The sequence below is a fragment of the Ambystoma mexicanum genome, chromosome 10 (assembly GCF_040938575.1).
Source record: "Ambystoma mexicanum isolate Mex_15411 chromosome 10, UKY_AmexF1_1, whole genome shotgun sequence".
NCBI classification, from domain to species: Eukaryota; Metazoa; Chordata; class Amphibia; order Caudata; family Ambystomatidae; genus Ambystoma; species Ambystoma mexicanum.
The window spans coordinates 1465881298-1465897239 of NC_090932.1; the positions used below are offsets into that span (position 1 = coordinate 1465881298).

At 44.4% G+C, this 15942-nt stretch overlaps 1 protein-coding gene across 1 annotated transcript in view; it reads right to left on the bottom strand.

Moving 5' to 3' along the window:
• TCTN1 (tectonic family member 1) overlaps positions 1-15942 on the bottom strand; it is a 535977-nt gene that overhangs the window by 498393 nt on the left and 21642 nt on the right. The window contains exon 2 of the mRNA XM_069619544.1: positions 8733-8853. Coding sequence (XP_069475645.1) covers positions 8733-8853 — 121 coding nt within the window. The remainder of the gene's footprint in view (positions 1-8732; positions 8854-15942) is intronic.

Sequence of the window (15942 nt, forward strand, 5' to 3'; positions counted from 1 at the left end):
CTCTCCAAGCATCCTAGAATGGTGGATAAAAACTTTCCCTCCAAGTCTTTTTTTAAATATGTTTCATACTTTTGCAGTGTTTCCTTTGTTTGTTTAACCTAATGGCTTTAACTCTTGGGGTTAAAATGCATCTCACTTCCTAAACAATATTCAGGTTAAGGTCACATTAGAAGTTGGGCGGTGCAGTAAAAATGCAGTGGTAATACCGTTACCACCGCATTACCGCATAGCCCAACTGAGTTTGGTGGAGAGGTGGAGGATTCACCTCCAGCTAGGAGCTTGAGGTAAAACCGCCAACTTTCTGCTCAAAAACAGCAATTTTGTTGGAATTACTAGTGGTGGTAATTCCGTCGAAATCCAGATGCAGTCCTATACTCTCCAATTAATGGGGACTAATACCGTCTACCACCACTTGTAATCCGGCGGTAATATGACTGGACCAAGTGGCAGTAACAGTAATTCTGTTTGGTGATTTACTGGTGAGACACCACCAAACTTGCAATGAGGCCCAAAGGCTGTAATTCTAAAGACTACTCTGCTTTTCATTTAAAAAATATATTTTTATTGTGTTATTGGTTTATTCAAGAGCCTGTCACAAGCAATGACATGCAAAGTACAAACAAGTTAAATCAATTACATCAACATAACACTAATCAGAAAATACATTACAAAGTAAAAAGTAAGAAAGAACTTTACAAAAATAAGCCACTTTTTTGTTTTAATGCCATACAGGACCAACAGTACTAAGAATATCAATACAATAATTCATATACATGGTTTAAAAAACAAAAAAGCTGTTTGTCGGCCTGCCATAACATGAACCCACAATTGTTTGGTGAATAGGTCTGGATAAATGTGTGTACATTTTGCAAAATGCACTACACGCAAGTCCTGAGTTTTTATACATTCTATAGTTTAATTTTCTAGAGAATCTTAAACATGTATGTTTCCGCACGTCTGCCACAACACAGTGCTTTGGCGATTTGTAAGCACGTGCCCATTACTTGGCAAGTTGGAGCAACATTGAATTTAAGCCGCATTTATAAGTCTAAAATATTGCAAGAAGGAAACCTCATAAAATAGTTTAAAACAGTCTTTCTCGGACATTCAGTAAACAAAAGATCTTTAAACAAATAATAGTTACTCAGGGAATCAACTGTGAAGATCCAGTCCCTTTTATACTGCACTTATTTGCCAAAACGTGTCTAAGGGAGCAACAGGATTGGTGCTGACCATGCTTTAGCCCTAAGGCTGTAATAATACTCTCTTGGAACTGTCGCAGGAATAAAGCCTGGCCTCTGGTAAATCACGGCTTCACTATTTACACAGCTGATAACCATCCCCAGTTGGTCAATGAGCCAACTGTATCCAGGTTGTTATTGGAGCATAGGACTCTCTGACCACCTTCTTTTTTAGATTAGGTATGCAGAGGTATCCGAGTGGGGCCACAATATTCTGTTTAAAGAGGTACTGACCTGCTCGCCTATTTTCAATTGTGGGATGAAGGCATCAATTCCCATAGCACAAGATCCCTCAAGATGTTTCCAAACCAAAGAGGCTACTGTTTTGGAGTAGAAATGCTAAATTGATGATACTGGATCAAACACTTGTGTATAGACCCTTTATAACTGTCAAGAATGGAGGTTGGGGCAGACGTGGGGTGTTGCATTTCGCACAATAATGTGCTGTGGAAGACAAGGGAAGAAAAGACTACATTTCCCAGCAGCCTTTGCACGCCCCTGTAGTCCTTCGCACGCGTTGCCAACTGCCTGTAATTAGGGACAGTTTATGAGTCCGCAACAGGTTTACGCAGGTGTGGCTTATTTTGGGAGTTCAGCATGCCGACCGTTGGATGAAGGAGCAGCTCACAGTATGTTCTCATGCTCGATAATGCTGACAGGCTGAGGACAGAACGGTTTTTCAAGCAGGAAGAGGGAAACGCTACCACGTCCTCCATTTGGCAGCATATTCTTTGTCCGGGTAGTCCCATGGGGCTCCCGGACTAAAGATAAGTACGGAAGGGGCGGGAGTTAAAGTCTGGTTGGCTACGGTCTGATTTATGAAACCAAGATGCCCGAGGCGGTCAAGGGCATATATGATTTAAGTGTTTGTTTGGGAACTTTTGGCTACGAATCATCCATGAACTTAAAAAGGGCTACTGCAAAGGTGCAAAGGGGCAGTGAGCACGAGGAGGACACGGAATCCTCACATCTGAAGTCATGTGTGGGAGAGTCACAAGGCTGATCTAGTGCGGTTAACTAGATGCTGCCATTATAAATGTTTTGTGTTTTTGTTACGTCTTGCCTAAGAGGCCACGGGTGCATCTTATGTTGGGAAACTTCCCATTTGTTTGTTTCATCTCGCTTATGCTATGTTATCCATGTGTATGTGTTAGAGGTTTACAAGTATCCAAGTGATGCTACCAGGAAGGAACAGGAGACAGGTTTAGGAAGAGGTTTTCTTGCAAATCAGTCATGTGTGTGTTAGGTGTTGAAGCATGCAGGTATTCAGTTATTGGATACACATGATAAATTCATCTAGTGTAGGTTTTACCCTGTGCTTCCCCTATCCCATCCAAACTAGGTGTTTCCTTACCCTCTTTCCGGTGTTACTAATTCCCCACCCCATCCACAAACTCTCCCTAATCCCTCTCCCCCCCCCCAATTGGCTGCCACGTGGTGTCCTGTATACATCTAACCAGGTACCTGTGCCAACCACGGTGGGAGGGGTCGATTCATTCGGCTTCTGTGGTTCGGGAGGGAGTGTCAAACTCTCTTCCCTTACTAAGTGTGATTGTGCCATAAACTGTCATATCATATCAATCAGTTTGATAAAGTCTATATCTGATGAAACAATGGTCCAAAGGGTTCCGATGTAGGGCACAATATTGATCAATTTGGACCCATTTAAAAGTAAGTCTTCACCCACTTTACATATTAGTGCAGAACACACTTTTCTGTACCATAGAGGTGAAGTCCGGAATGGTGTTGCCCAATTATGCAGGAACTTGTCGAGTTGGTCTAGAAGGGAGGGAGTGGAAAGATTTGTAATATTCATGAGCGTTAACCAAGTCCTTCACTTGGTCCACAATGGGATTAACTGTAGCTTCCTCTGTACTTATCGAGTGCTGCTGTTGGAATACTCTGTTTCTTGTTCAAGGTCGTTTATTCCGGCACTGGTGTTGTGAGATTTCTAAGGAACCTTCTAGATGAGCGATTATAATTTAAGCCCTTCTGATTTTTAAATTTCTTTTTCGGGTGAATTTTGTGGATCTTTGGGATCACTTGAAATGATCAGTATACTGTACACCTGGACGTGCCAATTCCCTCGTGACTTCTGTAACCGGCACCTTGATAGGTAGACTGATCGTAAGGGGAGTTTCACCACTGTCCATGTCGACCCGATTAATTGTGGCGCTGTTCAGTTTAGCACTGATACCATGTAATAATTTTGTGTGGGATTGAATATCGTTACAAATATTTTCGTACAACCGGATCAATGCTTGTAATAACAGGTGGAGAGCTGAAAAAGAGCTTGGACCCAGTGTTTAGTTCTGGGTATTTGGAAAGGGGTGCTCCCAGTCATCCTCGTTTGTTGCGTGAGACAACGAGGACAATAATGAGGAGGGAGGCAAAAAGGACCACGTTGCTCCTCCAGTATTGTGGCCGTGATGCTGGTAAATTGTCCTCATCGAAGGCGACACACAGCCAGAGGAACGAAGAGTCCAAAGAGACTAGGATTTCATTGTTACACTGTTTACCCTCTGTACCAGTTGAGAACTCCGCTGATGGACTGATGGTGTTCCTCTGAATTGTCTTTGGAAAAAAAGTTGGTAATTTTCCTGTCATGCTTGACAGCAGCAGGATCATCAGCATGCCCGTCCTTCTCAGAAATCACTATTTCGCTTTGTATGTGTGCATTATGCACACCCCCGCCTTCTGGGTTGATGTCGCAGAGGCATTGTTTTTACTTCTTAGATTCTAAGAGGTGTGACGAATCCTGGGGTATCGTCACTGCTTGCATTGGGGGGCCAGGGGATGGTGCCCCTTACCATGAGGCCAGGGTGGTGAGGCTACTACCTGGGTGGATCTCATGGTAGGGGAAACACCCTTTGGACCAGTGACAAACATATCGGGAGAGCGCAGTATTTCTGCCAATTACCTGACCTTAGACCCCTTCCCTACCATAACCCCACCTTTCTTTCACCTCCTCCCTCTCCACCCCTAACACCATATACCATGTACCTTTGTAGTCCAGCAAAAGTAGAGAGTACAGAATGAGGAGGAACTCTAGTGAGTTATATCATGCCTCCGTACTGGAATGAGGAGGAGGCGCGGAACAATTCAGAATGCTTACCAGAATAACTTTAAGCATTCTAGTGCTTCTCAAGAGGCGATGGAGGAACCTGTGTTAAAAGTAAAGAAGGACTTGACAAAGTGTCAAGCCCTACCTCAAGGAACCACAATATCAGCACGGACCAGGAGTGAAGGCGGAAGCTGACCGGTCCCCGAGAATGGGGAGAGAGAGCCCAAGACCAGTCCAGGACATGAGGACCACACAGCCAGAAGGTGGGCTGAAACTCTGGGCATCCATGATACCCTGGGGGTGCGCAGGGAAGGAACTGTGCTGCCAGGAACACCAAAAACACTGCTTAGCTGCAGCAGAACAAGGTAGGTTCCCAAACGCCATTGGAGCCCTGTGACCGAGCCCAGCTGCTCTGGAGGAGCCAAAACCTGTGCAGACCGCGCAGTAAGGTACGGGGGTGACTGGAAAAGTGCTGAAAGTCAAAGGAGGTGATGGCACGAGCAGAGGTCTGGGACCCTCCAACCATGGAAGAAATGGTTGATTGGACATGGGTTTCTACAAAGGCTTGGCAAGAGAGTGAACCGATCCTACAAAGTGGAAAACTAAAGTCAGAAGTGCGAGCCTGGGACTCGCACACATATAAAGAGAATTGTGACACTGATAGACAGTACATGCAGTACTTGGCAGGCGAGTAAATCAAGTCTGCATGTGGCACCACAGCTACAGAGTGCATGCAGGCTGTCCTTTTTCGCCACAGTACCTGGTAGGAATAAGCCAGGTCTGCCAACCAGGGTCATGGACCCTCCACAGCTTGGGAGTGCACTTCTTCGTCACAGTCTTTAGTGGGAGGAAACCATGTCCGCTTCAACTTTGCTAGGAGACTGAACAGGGTTCAAGGAAGATATTCCCCAATCCTTCAAGGTTTGAATACTCCAGAACAGTCTTGTTCAGGGGAAGGATGCCTCTCCCTTTGGGCTGGAAAGACCAGACTTTTACTTTAGTTTAAACTTAGATGTGAGGGACAGAGTTATGCTTCTGACATTGGGACATTTGCTTTGGAAATTTGTACACTAGTGATTTCAGTTGAGGTAAGGAACCCCCTCTTGGAGTTAGAGCACAATACGGTTTTCTTTTAAAAGCTTCTAATAATCACCACTCTGTGTCAGTGTCTTACTGCTGCACCCTTACAGAGGGCATTGCAAAATCCATCCCTTATGGGGTCTGGTGCACAGAAGGTAAATGCAGGTTGCTATAACAGAGAATATTTCAGCAAATATGTTTTAAAAGTAACACTCACCTAGAGCAGACGGTTTCAACAGATTTTGCAGGAGGAAATTAGTTAGCCGAGTGTGAGGAGTGGTAGCTCCTTCTTGCTAGCAACTGCACTTGCTGCTGATCTTTCTGCACAGCGCTAAGTTTAGAAAGGCTATTGGTGTTTCAGGAAATGCAGTCCTCCAAGCAACCGCTAAGCATGATGAATCGTTCCTCTCTGCATGATTTCTCCAAATGCTTTCGCAATCCAGCGCCCAATGAAGCAGGTGTACAAGTACATGATGCGAGCGACTGCACTTCCCACCATACCTTAATCTGCGTTTCATCATTCAGTTAGGCAGAAGTGAAAAATTAAGCATGGTCAGTTGCCCATTATGGTTGCCACAATGCAAAGAAGATATGCAGCAAGACGAGCAATGCAGTTGTAGATTACACAGGTCACTTTTTGAACGGCGGACTCTATAATATACTCCATTTCCTTTTGGTATGTTTACGGACATGGATTACTCTAAAATGAAGTGAAGGCAACTTGAGTTGGCCAGTACTATACACCAAATGAAAATAATGATGTTGGTTGATGGATTTGCTTTCTAAATCATTGGAGAAAATACAATCGCATTTGTGAAGGTTATTTTGTCATTGATGTTTTGAAAGGAATGTGAGATGCAAGGTGGGAGGGTGTGGCCGCAGTACCAGGCAGGATACTGGAGCAGATGAGAATGCAGTCGGTACCTTGATATGATGCCTGCCCTTCTGACCTCTCCCACAATGACAATCACTCAAATCAATGTGTTAGGATGGCTGTAAAAAACTGTGAAATGTGCAAGACATACTCATAGCATATGGTGTATAAAAAACCGCCATCAGAACAATCCATTAAAAGTACATGCCCCACGTGATTTAGCAAAGTTCTGTAATTACAACATACACACGGTCAATCAGAAAAGCAAATGGCACAAACCTTAACAAAGAAAGAGGTTTAATGAAAAGCCAAGCGAAAATGCTAAATTCCTAACTGCTGCATTAACGAAGTTGAAAAGGTGAAGAGACCAGACTCCAACCTTTAGTAATTCTATGCTCGCCCGTTAATGACATAAAAGCTATTTCCTGATCGAGCAGAAGACTACATTCTGCATGTTCTGCTTTAACTGCCTTTCTCAGAACACGAACTGAAAGTTCAATTGTTTACGATACTAGAATCCAACCTCGGAAATTCCTAACTTCATAAAAAGGTTAGACATGTGACCGATTGACGTCTAGAACAGACACTGAAATTATTCATTTTACAACTGCCTTTTTGCCTAGCTGGATTAAATATATAGGCCATGTCAAGAGCTAGACACACATACAAGGTTGTGGATGACCCGAGCTGCCCTAATGTCTGGAGGGCTGGGAACAGTAGATACACCAACATGGCAATAGCTAACAATCTTTCTGTTGTAAGGACTGATAGCTTGTTATGTTCCAATGACGGTTATTGCTGCTAGCCTAATAAATTTATATGCCGTTAGGAAATAATGGGTTACGTTAAACAACGCTTTATATTCTCATATCTAGTGTCATTTATTCATGCAATAATTCAGAGAGGTTAGCTCACACCAAGGGGGACTCAAACTCTCAATAAGATACTGGCTGTTTGGGTTTAGTCACGCTAAAAAAGGCACAGTGGGCCAGGCTCGAAGATGCAAAGCACTAACAACGTGCTTGGTTTGCTTTAGGCATAAATGACTGATGATCAGGAGCCTTTATTCACAGCCGCTTTGCCCAGGGTCAAAACCCAGGGCGTGTGCTCACTCCTATATAAATATGAAATCTAGACACCATAGGACTAATGCCCACATATACCCTATTTTTGCGGTCTAAAATAAGACATCACTTAGTGTTACTCTTTGAAAACAAGACATTAAAAAGAGACTGTATTCGTATGAGCTAATTATCACACATAGAAAAAACATACTTTATTGCAGGCTCACTGCAAGTACTAAGGTTTATTTCTTGGGTTTAGGCTCTACACTAAGGGATTAGGAGGAAGATTTAAAGTTACAACTGTGGTTCCTGGGGAAAAACACTGGGATATTTTACAATTGCATTCTACTAGCAATATTCATACCCAGAATGGGAAGCACTAAATAGTTGGGTTAAGCTTAAGAACAGCAATTATTCAAATGAAACAAATATATAATTTTGCTGAATACAGTCTTTTTGAAGGCTAAAACACACTAGCTAAACATTTCCTACTTAAGACTGAACTTCTGTTGCAACTACTCAAAATCATCACATTCTAAATAACAAAATGGTTGAGTTCAAAAAGCAATGCTGATGTGTTGCAGCCACAAACCTAGGACCAGAATAAAGGAAATGCTGGTATGTCCAGGAAAAACAATAATATGTCAACTTTTTCCCCACAATTAGATTTGATGCTTGTGTCCCAGTGCAGATAAGAAGCTGCTTCCAAAATTAGTCTTATCAAGATTACGAAGGTTAGGGTAAAGGATACATAACTGCACAGTTCTACTATTTCTGGTAATTTTCAAAATGTATCTATATTTTTCAAATAAGCACAATAATCTAGGTCATCAAAATCAACAACATTAGATTACAATATTGCATAACTGTCCTTCGGGCCCAGGTACCTGCGCACCCTATCTCTCTCCTGAACTGCCTCCAGGCCACCCCTGGCACTGGATCTGTATCTGTACCCATACAGTCCCCCCACATTCCTCTGCACTTATCAGATATACCCTATCTGACTAATCATGTACTTGCCAAGTGTCTGGCTGCACTACCTTTTGTCTTTATTTATTTATCCCACTTATTATCTATTCTGTTCTCTCTTCTGTCCGCACTTTCCACTTCTACCTGTCAATACACTTTCACCCTTTCTCCCTTTTCCTTGCACTTATGTGTTCTTAATGTCACTGGGCCTAGTAAAATCGTATTTTCGTTCTCCCCTGTTCCCCTCCCTTTGCTTGGTCACGCTCTGAAACACTTGTATGCGCGCAATATAAATATCATATCATAATCGTGAAAGTTGCCTACACAATTAAACAGACTGCCACAAATATGTACATCCAAGCAACCTTGGCCCATTGTCAGCTACATTCACATCATGTGCTCTCCACTTTGAAATGCCAGGGAACACTGTTGGAACTTACGCAACAACCGGAACCGAGCATGTGGAGAAGACACTGAAGTCCGAAGCAGTGCAGTCGGGATCGCAGCAGCAATTGACATCACACTGCCCTGCCAGCAAATTACAAACGCAGAGCGTTTGAACTTGAAGTGAAACAAATTGAAAACATGTTAGAAACTAAATTACAGGTTATTATTATTTATATTTAGTTCAAGAACTTTTACAAACTTAAAAAACAAGTCATTAACACCAAAGACTCACAATACATAACATTTTCCAAAGAGGAAATTCCACAAATTAAATCTATTTAAGGACTTCACCAGCCAATTAGATCTCATCCAGGAAGTGTGCCCACAATTTATGGCATCATCAATTTAACATCCACGGAGTAAGGTACAGAATATTAAATATTGAATCACTGTACGCATTCCATAAAACAATATACTCAATGTACCACTCATCATTACCTATACAAATTAAAAGAGGTAAAAGGAACTATTAGTACAATCAGTCAATTCCATAGGTCAATTAACGTTCTTTGTAAGATAGCCAGGGAGGGAATGTTACCCTGAACATAAACGGTTATCCTTGGGTAAGGATTTCACAATTGTCCTTAGTCTCAATATAAAATACCGGACCACAGGGCTGGGGCACGGTCTAAAAAAACGTTGAGCTTGCAAAAACCGATGGGTAAAATTTGAAACATGTGAATATGTACTCAATGTAGGGAGGTGCATATTATTAGTTGCCAGCTCCCATTTCTTCAGTTTACTTTTAAATAAACGGTTTAAGGTGACAAGTCAAGTATCGCGTTTGAAATCAGGGAGCCAACCAATATTCTCGTGCAGCCTAACAATTAGGCTGTTAAATTACTCTCCTTTGTGCTTTTTGCATATACCTTGAGCGGGCCACAGTAAAGCAATTAAAGGCATTTTGGCCTCGAGTCAATTTTAAGGTGGAGCAACCGCTGCTTAATCATCGCTTGGCCCTTTAGCGAGACAAACCCCAATTGTAATCTGAGGTATTCTACGGGGGCCCAGGGTCGTAATATCTGCTTCCAAAAATAACCATCGATTTTTGTCAATCCAGTATAAATCAACCATGCCCAAGGCCTCTAAGCCATATAGTACAATAGGGCAAATACACTGGCTATAGAGGGTCATTATCCCCTCGAGAGAATTACCTGCAGTTTGGTTTGCAAACTTTTCAATCAGATGGGTGAAACGTCTTGCCTTTGTAATTCTGGCCTATTTATTTATTTGCAATTCTTGTATAGCTCCAAATAGGGGTACTTTTCCACAATGTCAAGTACCCCCAGACTGGTGGTAAAGTCTGGGCACCGGACCTTCTTAGGCGCGACCACCATTACCTTTGTTTTGTCCATGTTGATACTTATGCTGTTGAACATGGCCCTCGCTCCACTGTAAGTGGGGTTAAACAATACCAAGTCGTCAGCATAGATCATACATGGTTTTGTCCAACCACCAATTCTTGGGCAACAACCAACTGCTTGGGTGAATTGTGAGGGTAGATCAGACCTATAGATGTTAAACAAAAGGGGAGCCATAGTACAGCCATGTTTTACCCCCCCCCCCCCCCCAAGGCGGTCAAGCCACCCTGGTCATCCAATCGCACACACTCTTGTGTGTTAAAATGAAGGCCCTTAGGTACATTCATGAGCCAGTGGGGGCACCCCCTAATTTTCCATCTTAAGCTACAGCTTGTCGCAACACACCCCTTCAAGGGCAGCCTTGAAGTCCACATAGATGGTATACAATGTGGACCCCAGGGCGACGTGACTTCTCTAAACAATGTATCCATAACCCTTAAGTTATGTGAGGTACAACCCCCGGGCAAAAAACCTGTCTCTGTAAAGTTTAGTAGTTGTGCCTCTTCAACTCAATTCTGCAAGGCCCTAAGGAAAAATGTAGAGAAGCTTTTTCACGCAACGTATAGCAGAGACAGCAGTCTGTAGTTTGCCAGCAATAATCAGTCACCTTTTTTATAAGCATTTAAGCCATGCTTCAACCTCGTTACAACCGAGTGCATCACGGGACTTAATATTGTCTCCAGTGAGCTCAGTGACTCGTCCCCCCACCTACTGGAGTTTTCTGGCAGACCAATGGATTCGGTTTCCAGCATGGTTAAGCTGTAAACCGGAGCAACCAGGAAAATCCTGCATTTTAAGCTGTGGATTAATTGTGAGAGAGAAAATATTATAGTCACTAAGATAATTAGGAATCACAATGAGATCGTGGGTAGCCGTGAGACAAGCCTTGCTCCCAAAGAAAATAGTTAAGTGTAGCCTGGCTATTATTTCCAGCCCAAGTATATTGGCCCGGGATATGCCCCCTGGTTCTACCATTCATCATAAAGAGGTCCCACCGCCTCAAGGTGACCAATTATTTTCCCTTGTTATTACTTTCCCCCTGTCGCATCCCATACCGTTTCGCCACATTATAATAGGCAGCACACTGTAATTCTTCCTAGCATCTTGCATTTCGATCCCCACCTAACAAAATGGGGCAATCCCCATAACTCACATCACCAACTGTCAAAATTACCTCTAGAAGGGATTGCGATTCCTCCAAACCTTCGGTGCAAGGAGAGAAATATAGATTTATGACCAACATCCTCCAAGTGCCTGCCTCTTTGTCTGACCGCAGCATAATGGCTTGGATGTTACCCACAGCCATGGGCATCATCACTTGGCATGAGCTTATGTTCTGGCTTACTCCTATGATGAGCCACCCCCCCCCCCCACAAAAGGCCTACCTTTGGGGCCTTTGTTAGCCATAATTTGATAGAGGTGGAAGCCCTCAAACTTTATCGGGCAATCGAGCCAAGTCTCCTGTAATAAAAAACACTGTAATTTGCCAAAATTTGTATAGACCCCTCGGGATTCAAAAGGTGGCTATGCCCCCAGAGTATTACAACTTGCTATCCTTAGAGGTCGATTCCCCCAAAGAACACTCTTGGGGTCTCCTTCTTCCGATTCGGAGGAACCCAATACAGCGCTTCATAGCTTGGCTGGGTATGGGCACGAGCAGGCTGGTTTAAATTAGGAGCGTTTGAGCTGCCACACTACTGGTTCCCAGCCAAGCGGTCGACCTCCCTAGGGTGCTTCACAGAATTAAGCAGATTAGGGGGCCTAGAGCTTACTAGAGGGTCGCAACATACTAATAGTTTCAAGCCTAAGCTATAGAGGACATTCACACTGTAGCACAACAGAGAAACCACCACAGGTGAAGCAAAACCTAACAGGACCCAGTTAATACTACTGTCCCACTTTGGAAGTTCAAGTTGGAGCATGTATGCAGATGTAATCGAGGATAGCCAAGGAATCGGGGCCCAAAGCCGGAGGAGTCCTCACCTATTAAGAAACTGGCTCAAATCGGAATTGTGGATCTCGACAATTTTCACTAAAAAGGACTTCATTATGGCAATTAACACTTTGCCAGTTCCAGGGGTATAGGAGCCACTACCCCTAGACAATTTAAAGGTATTAGGCATTCCGGTCATGTGAGACTTTTCGTTAGAGGCCCATCAGGTTGGAGCTTGTCGGTTTGGGCCTTCACTCGTCATCAGGCCCTATCAGTTTCATACCGATCATGACCATGGGGTTTTGTGGAAACAGGGAGCTTAGTGTTTGGGCACCGCTGTCAAGGATGGCACTCTATTAAGAGTGGCACTGGACACCCAGGAAGGAATTGGGTGGTTGTGCCAAAGTAAAGTGGACAGAAAAGTTCACACACAGCTGAAAGAAAGGAGAGCGAAGAGTAGGCAAGTGTAGTAAGGGAAAAGGTACAGGATAGATTCCATCTAGGGGTGTATGCAGATATAGGAAAAGAGTATTCCACGAACCTTAGGAAAACTCTAGCCTTCTGCACAGTTTGCTATAACAGAGGCCCACGCTGTTTGCTCATGGCTTGGAACAACAGCTATAGGTGTCTGTGACGCAGAAACGAGACAAGGGAAGGGGCAGAGGTTGCCTGACGGAAACCAACAGACAAGCTCTGAACAAGGGGTCTACAAACAGTACAAGAGAAGACACTAACAGACAAATCCAGGGAAAAGGAAGTCGAATAGCAAACTAGCAGAAGGAAAATGAAGGGAAAGCCGTATAACAGGATTGGATAGGAAGAAAGTACTGAGGGTTGAAAACAAGGAAGAAAGCAAGGGAGTAGCAGTCAGGAAACGGAGGAACTGTAATAACTGAAAGTAAATAATGAATGTAAACTGATGTGGATAGCAGGGAACGGTAGAGTACAAGGTAGAAACTCAGAAAAGCAGGGAAAACAATGGGCAAGCCCAAAAGGAGCAGGGCTGTAAGGAAGGAAGCCCTGAGGGATAGGGCTTAGGGCAGCGGAGTGAAACAGGCTGCAAGGCAAGGAGCCTAGAAGGGCCTGGGCAGCAAGGAGTGAGCCCAAAAGGAGCAGGGATGTAAGGAAGGAAGCCCAGAGGCAATGGCGGAAGGTAGCAGCGGAGCGTGATTGGCTGCTTGGCTGGAAGTCAATAGCGGAAGGTAGCAGCGGACTGTGATCGGCTGCAAGGCTGAATCCTGGAAGACAATGGCGGAAGGTAGCAGCGGAGCGTTATCGGCTGCAAGGCTGGATCCTGGAAGGCAATGGCGGAAGGTAGCAGCGGAGCGTGATCGGCTGCAAGGCGGAATCCTGGAAGACAATGACGGAAGGTAGCAGCGGAGCGTGATCAGCTGCTATGCAGAGGAATCACATACAAAGATACGAAGCTCGAAGCAAAAAGGTGCAGGAAGGACTCTTAATGCAAGAGACTGAGCCCCTGCAGGCAGCAGCTTTTATACTGCCCAGCCCAGCACAGAGGCAGGCTAATTGGTCGCACCTGGCTAAGCACACCTGCAGACAATCGGCCACCTCCCTCTCTGTTCCTGAGCTGGTGGAAGCAGAGCAAATCCCTAAGGCTTCTGGGGATTGTAGTTCTGAAGATGACGAATAGGAAGGGCCAGGAATAGATGGTTGTAGTCAAGTGCATTGTGGTAAGTGTAGTTTCGCAAATGGGAAATAAAGTCCAAGAAGTGAATATCAGTTGAGCCAAGAGTTTTTTCCACAGATAAATGAATACCAATTTGTCCATTTTGATCGCCAATGTAGGGGCCCATGGCGCAGGCATGAAAACCGCATCGTCAATACCCCAAGACCGACATGATCATTTGCTTTTGTCTTTCGTGGCCCAATGCCTTCCATGGTGTTAATCGAAGTGGGTCTGGTCTTTGAAAGGGACGACCTGTCCAGGCCTGGTTTCATCAGCTTGCACTTTCTTCATTGTTTTAGGTTTGTTAGGCACTCGTACTCCATCAGTCCTTGGTGACCTGCCCAGTCCACCAGGCAAAGTTACAGGAGAGCAATACATTGGCCTATTTGGTGCGTCCCACCTCTGTTCCCTACTGATGGTATTAGGATTGGGTACTGAGGGAAAGGACTTTTCCATCATAGATATTTCGGCACACAACACCTCCAATGCTTCTTCCTCGTTCTCGGCTGCAATTGTTACTGAATCTTGAGACTTCCAAGAGATCTCAGACTCATCAGAGGAGACAAGGATCCTGAAGCCAGGGCCATCCGACACCCCGACTTTACTCCGTGGCTGCAGGTCTTTCCGAAGCCCCCTTGGATGCAAAAACAGGGTCCTCACGATCAGTAGCTGTAGCAGATCTACAGGGATATTGGTTTGGAGTATGGTAATAGGCCTCAGTAGCTTCCAGGACCTTGGCCAGCGACAATTACAGATTGTGCTGGTCTGTGGCCAAAACAAAACAGAGGGCAAGCACAGCTTCAGATTTCGCCAGCATAACCTTTAAATAACGTGAAAGCAACCCAGTCCTGTGAGCATGTTCCGGGTCACACAGCAGTGCCGTGTTCAGGGACTCAAGGTTTGTAATAGTATCAGATTCCAAGTCTGCGGCCAGTGCCTCGAGATTAGGGCTATTTGATAAGTTACCCATCAGGATATCACAGTTCATGGGTGTACCTAGCCCGAGTGAGTTGCGTTGTAAAGTCCTGGATAGGTTCAACAGGGATCCATTATTATAAAGGGAGTGGGTGGAACAGGACAAATGCGTGTTATATTCATCGGGCATGCTGGCGAGTGAGTTAGTTATCATAGACAGATACCCCATTTGTACCCTGCTGCATAAGTTGTAAATCAGAGTTTAAAAGCAGGGCCGATGCACTATTGCTTTCCAACTGTGTAGTGCCACTACGCAATTCTAAGAAAAATCCACAGTGGGCGGGACACAGCTGTTGAGGCTGCTGCATTACTTCCCCTTTTTGGTTTTCGGGACATCTTTCTGAGATTTACAGGTATGTGTTGGGCTCCTAGATAGTGTCCCCTTCCTTGCGACATCACTGCGCAGTCCCACTCTACCTGTAGACTTTAACTTCCTAGTATAAGTATATAGACCACAGTCAACCGTCAGCAAGGCAAGGAGGCTGGATATATGTAAAGTAGCAGGGTGTGTGTAATTTACAACAGCACCTCACTGCCCCTCGATAGACCACCGTTAAACTTCTTGCAAGCCACCTGCACAATCACCCGTTGGAAAAAACTGATGGTAGAATCCAGTGCCACGGGGCAACAGTGAGGATTGACCAGGGCGAGGGAACAATCTCACAACCAAAGGTGGATTAACGAGTTTCGATTTGTAGTTTAGTAGATTTCAGTTAAAGTCAGTGGGCTTTCGAAGCTTGCATGTCCAGCACGGCCTCGTCAACCCCCAAACAAACACAGCTCTCTGTACTCACAGTACTTGGGGTCCACGGCTGCCCGAGGTTAGTATTAAAGAGGTGGCAGCCACGCAGCTCCGCTGCGGACTGCACACTTAGAGCCACACTTCGCAGGTTATGTTTCAATAGATCAGCTTTTACTTTTCTGAAAAAATAAACATTAACCACTAGCCTGTAAAATAAGAAGTTTTTGGCCAGAGGGATGAGTTGGGGGTGAGGGAGGTGTTGAGGTATAGATTTGAAAGAAATAGACTTTGTTCCTTACCCCAACGTTTCCTACCCCAGGAGACCATCAGCAGCAGTTAATGGAGGATATACTAAAGTATCTCCGACCAATATCGAACTACATGGTCCATACACCAATAACACCAATGCTCCAATCTCGCTCACGACCAACATCGCAACTATCAACTGCATCAAAGCTCAGTGGTGCCTTCAACATAGGTTAGGTGGACACAAAAAACTCTTTAG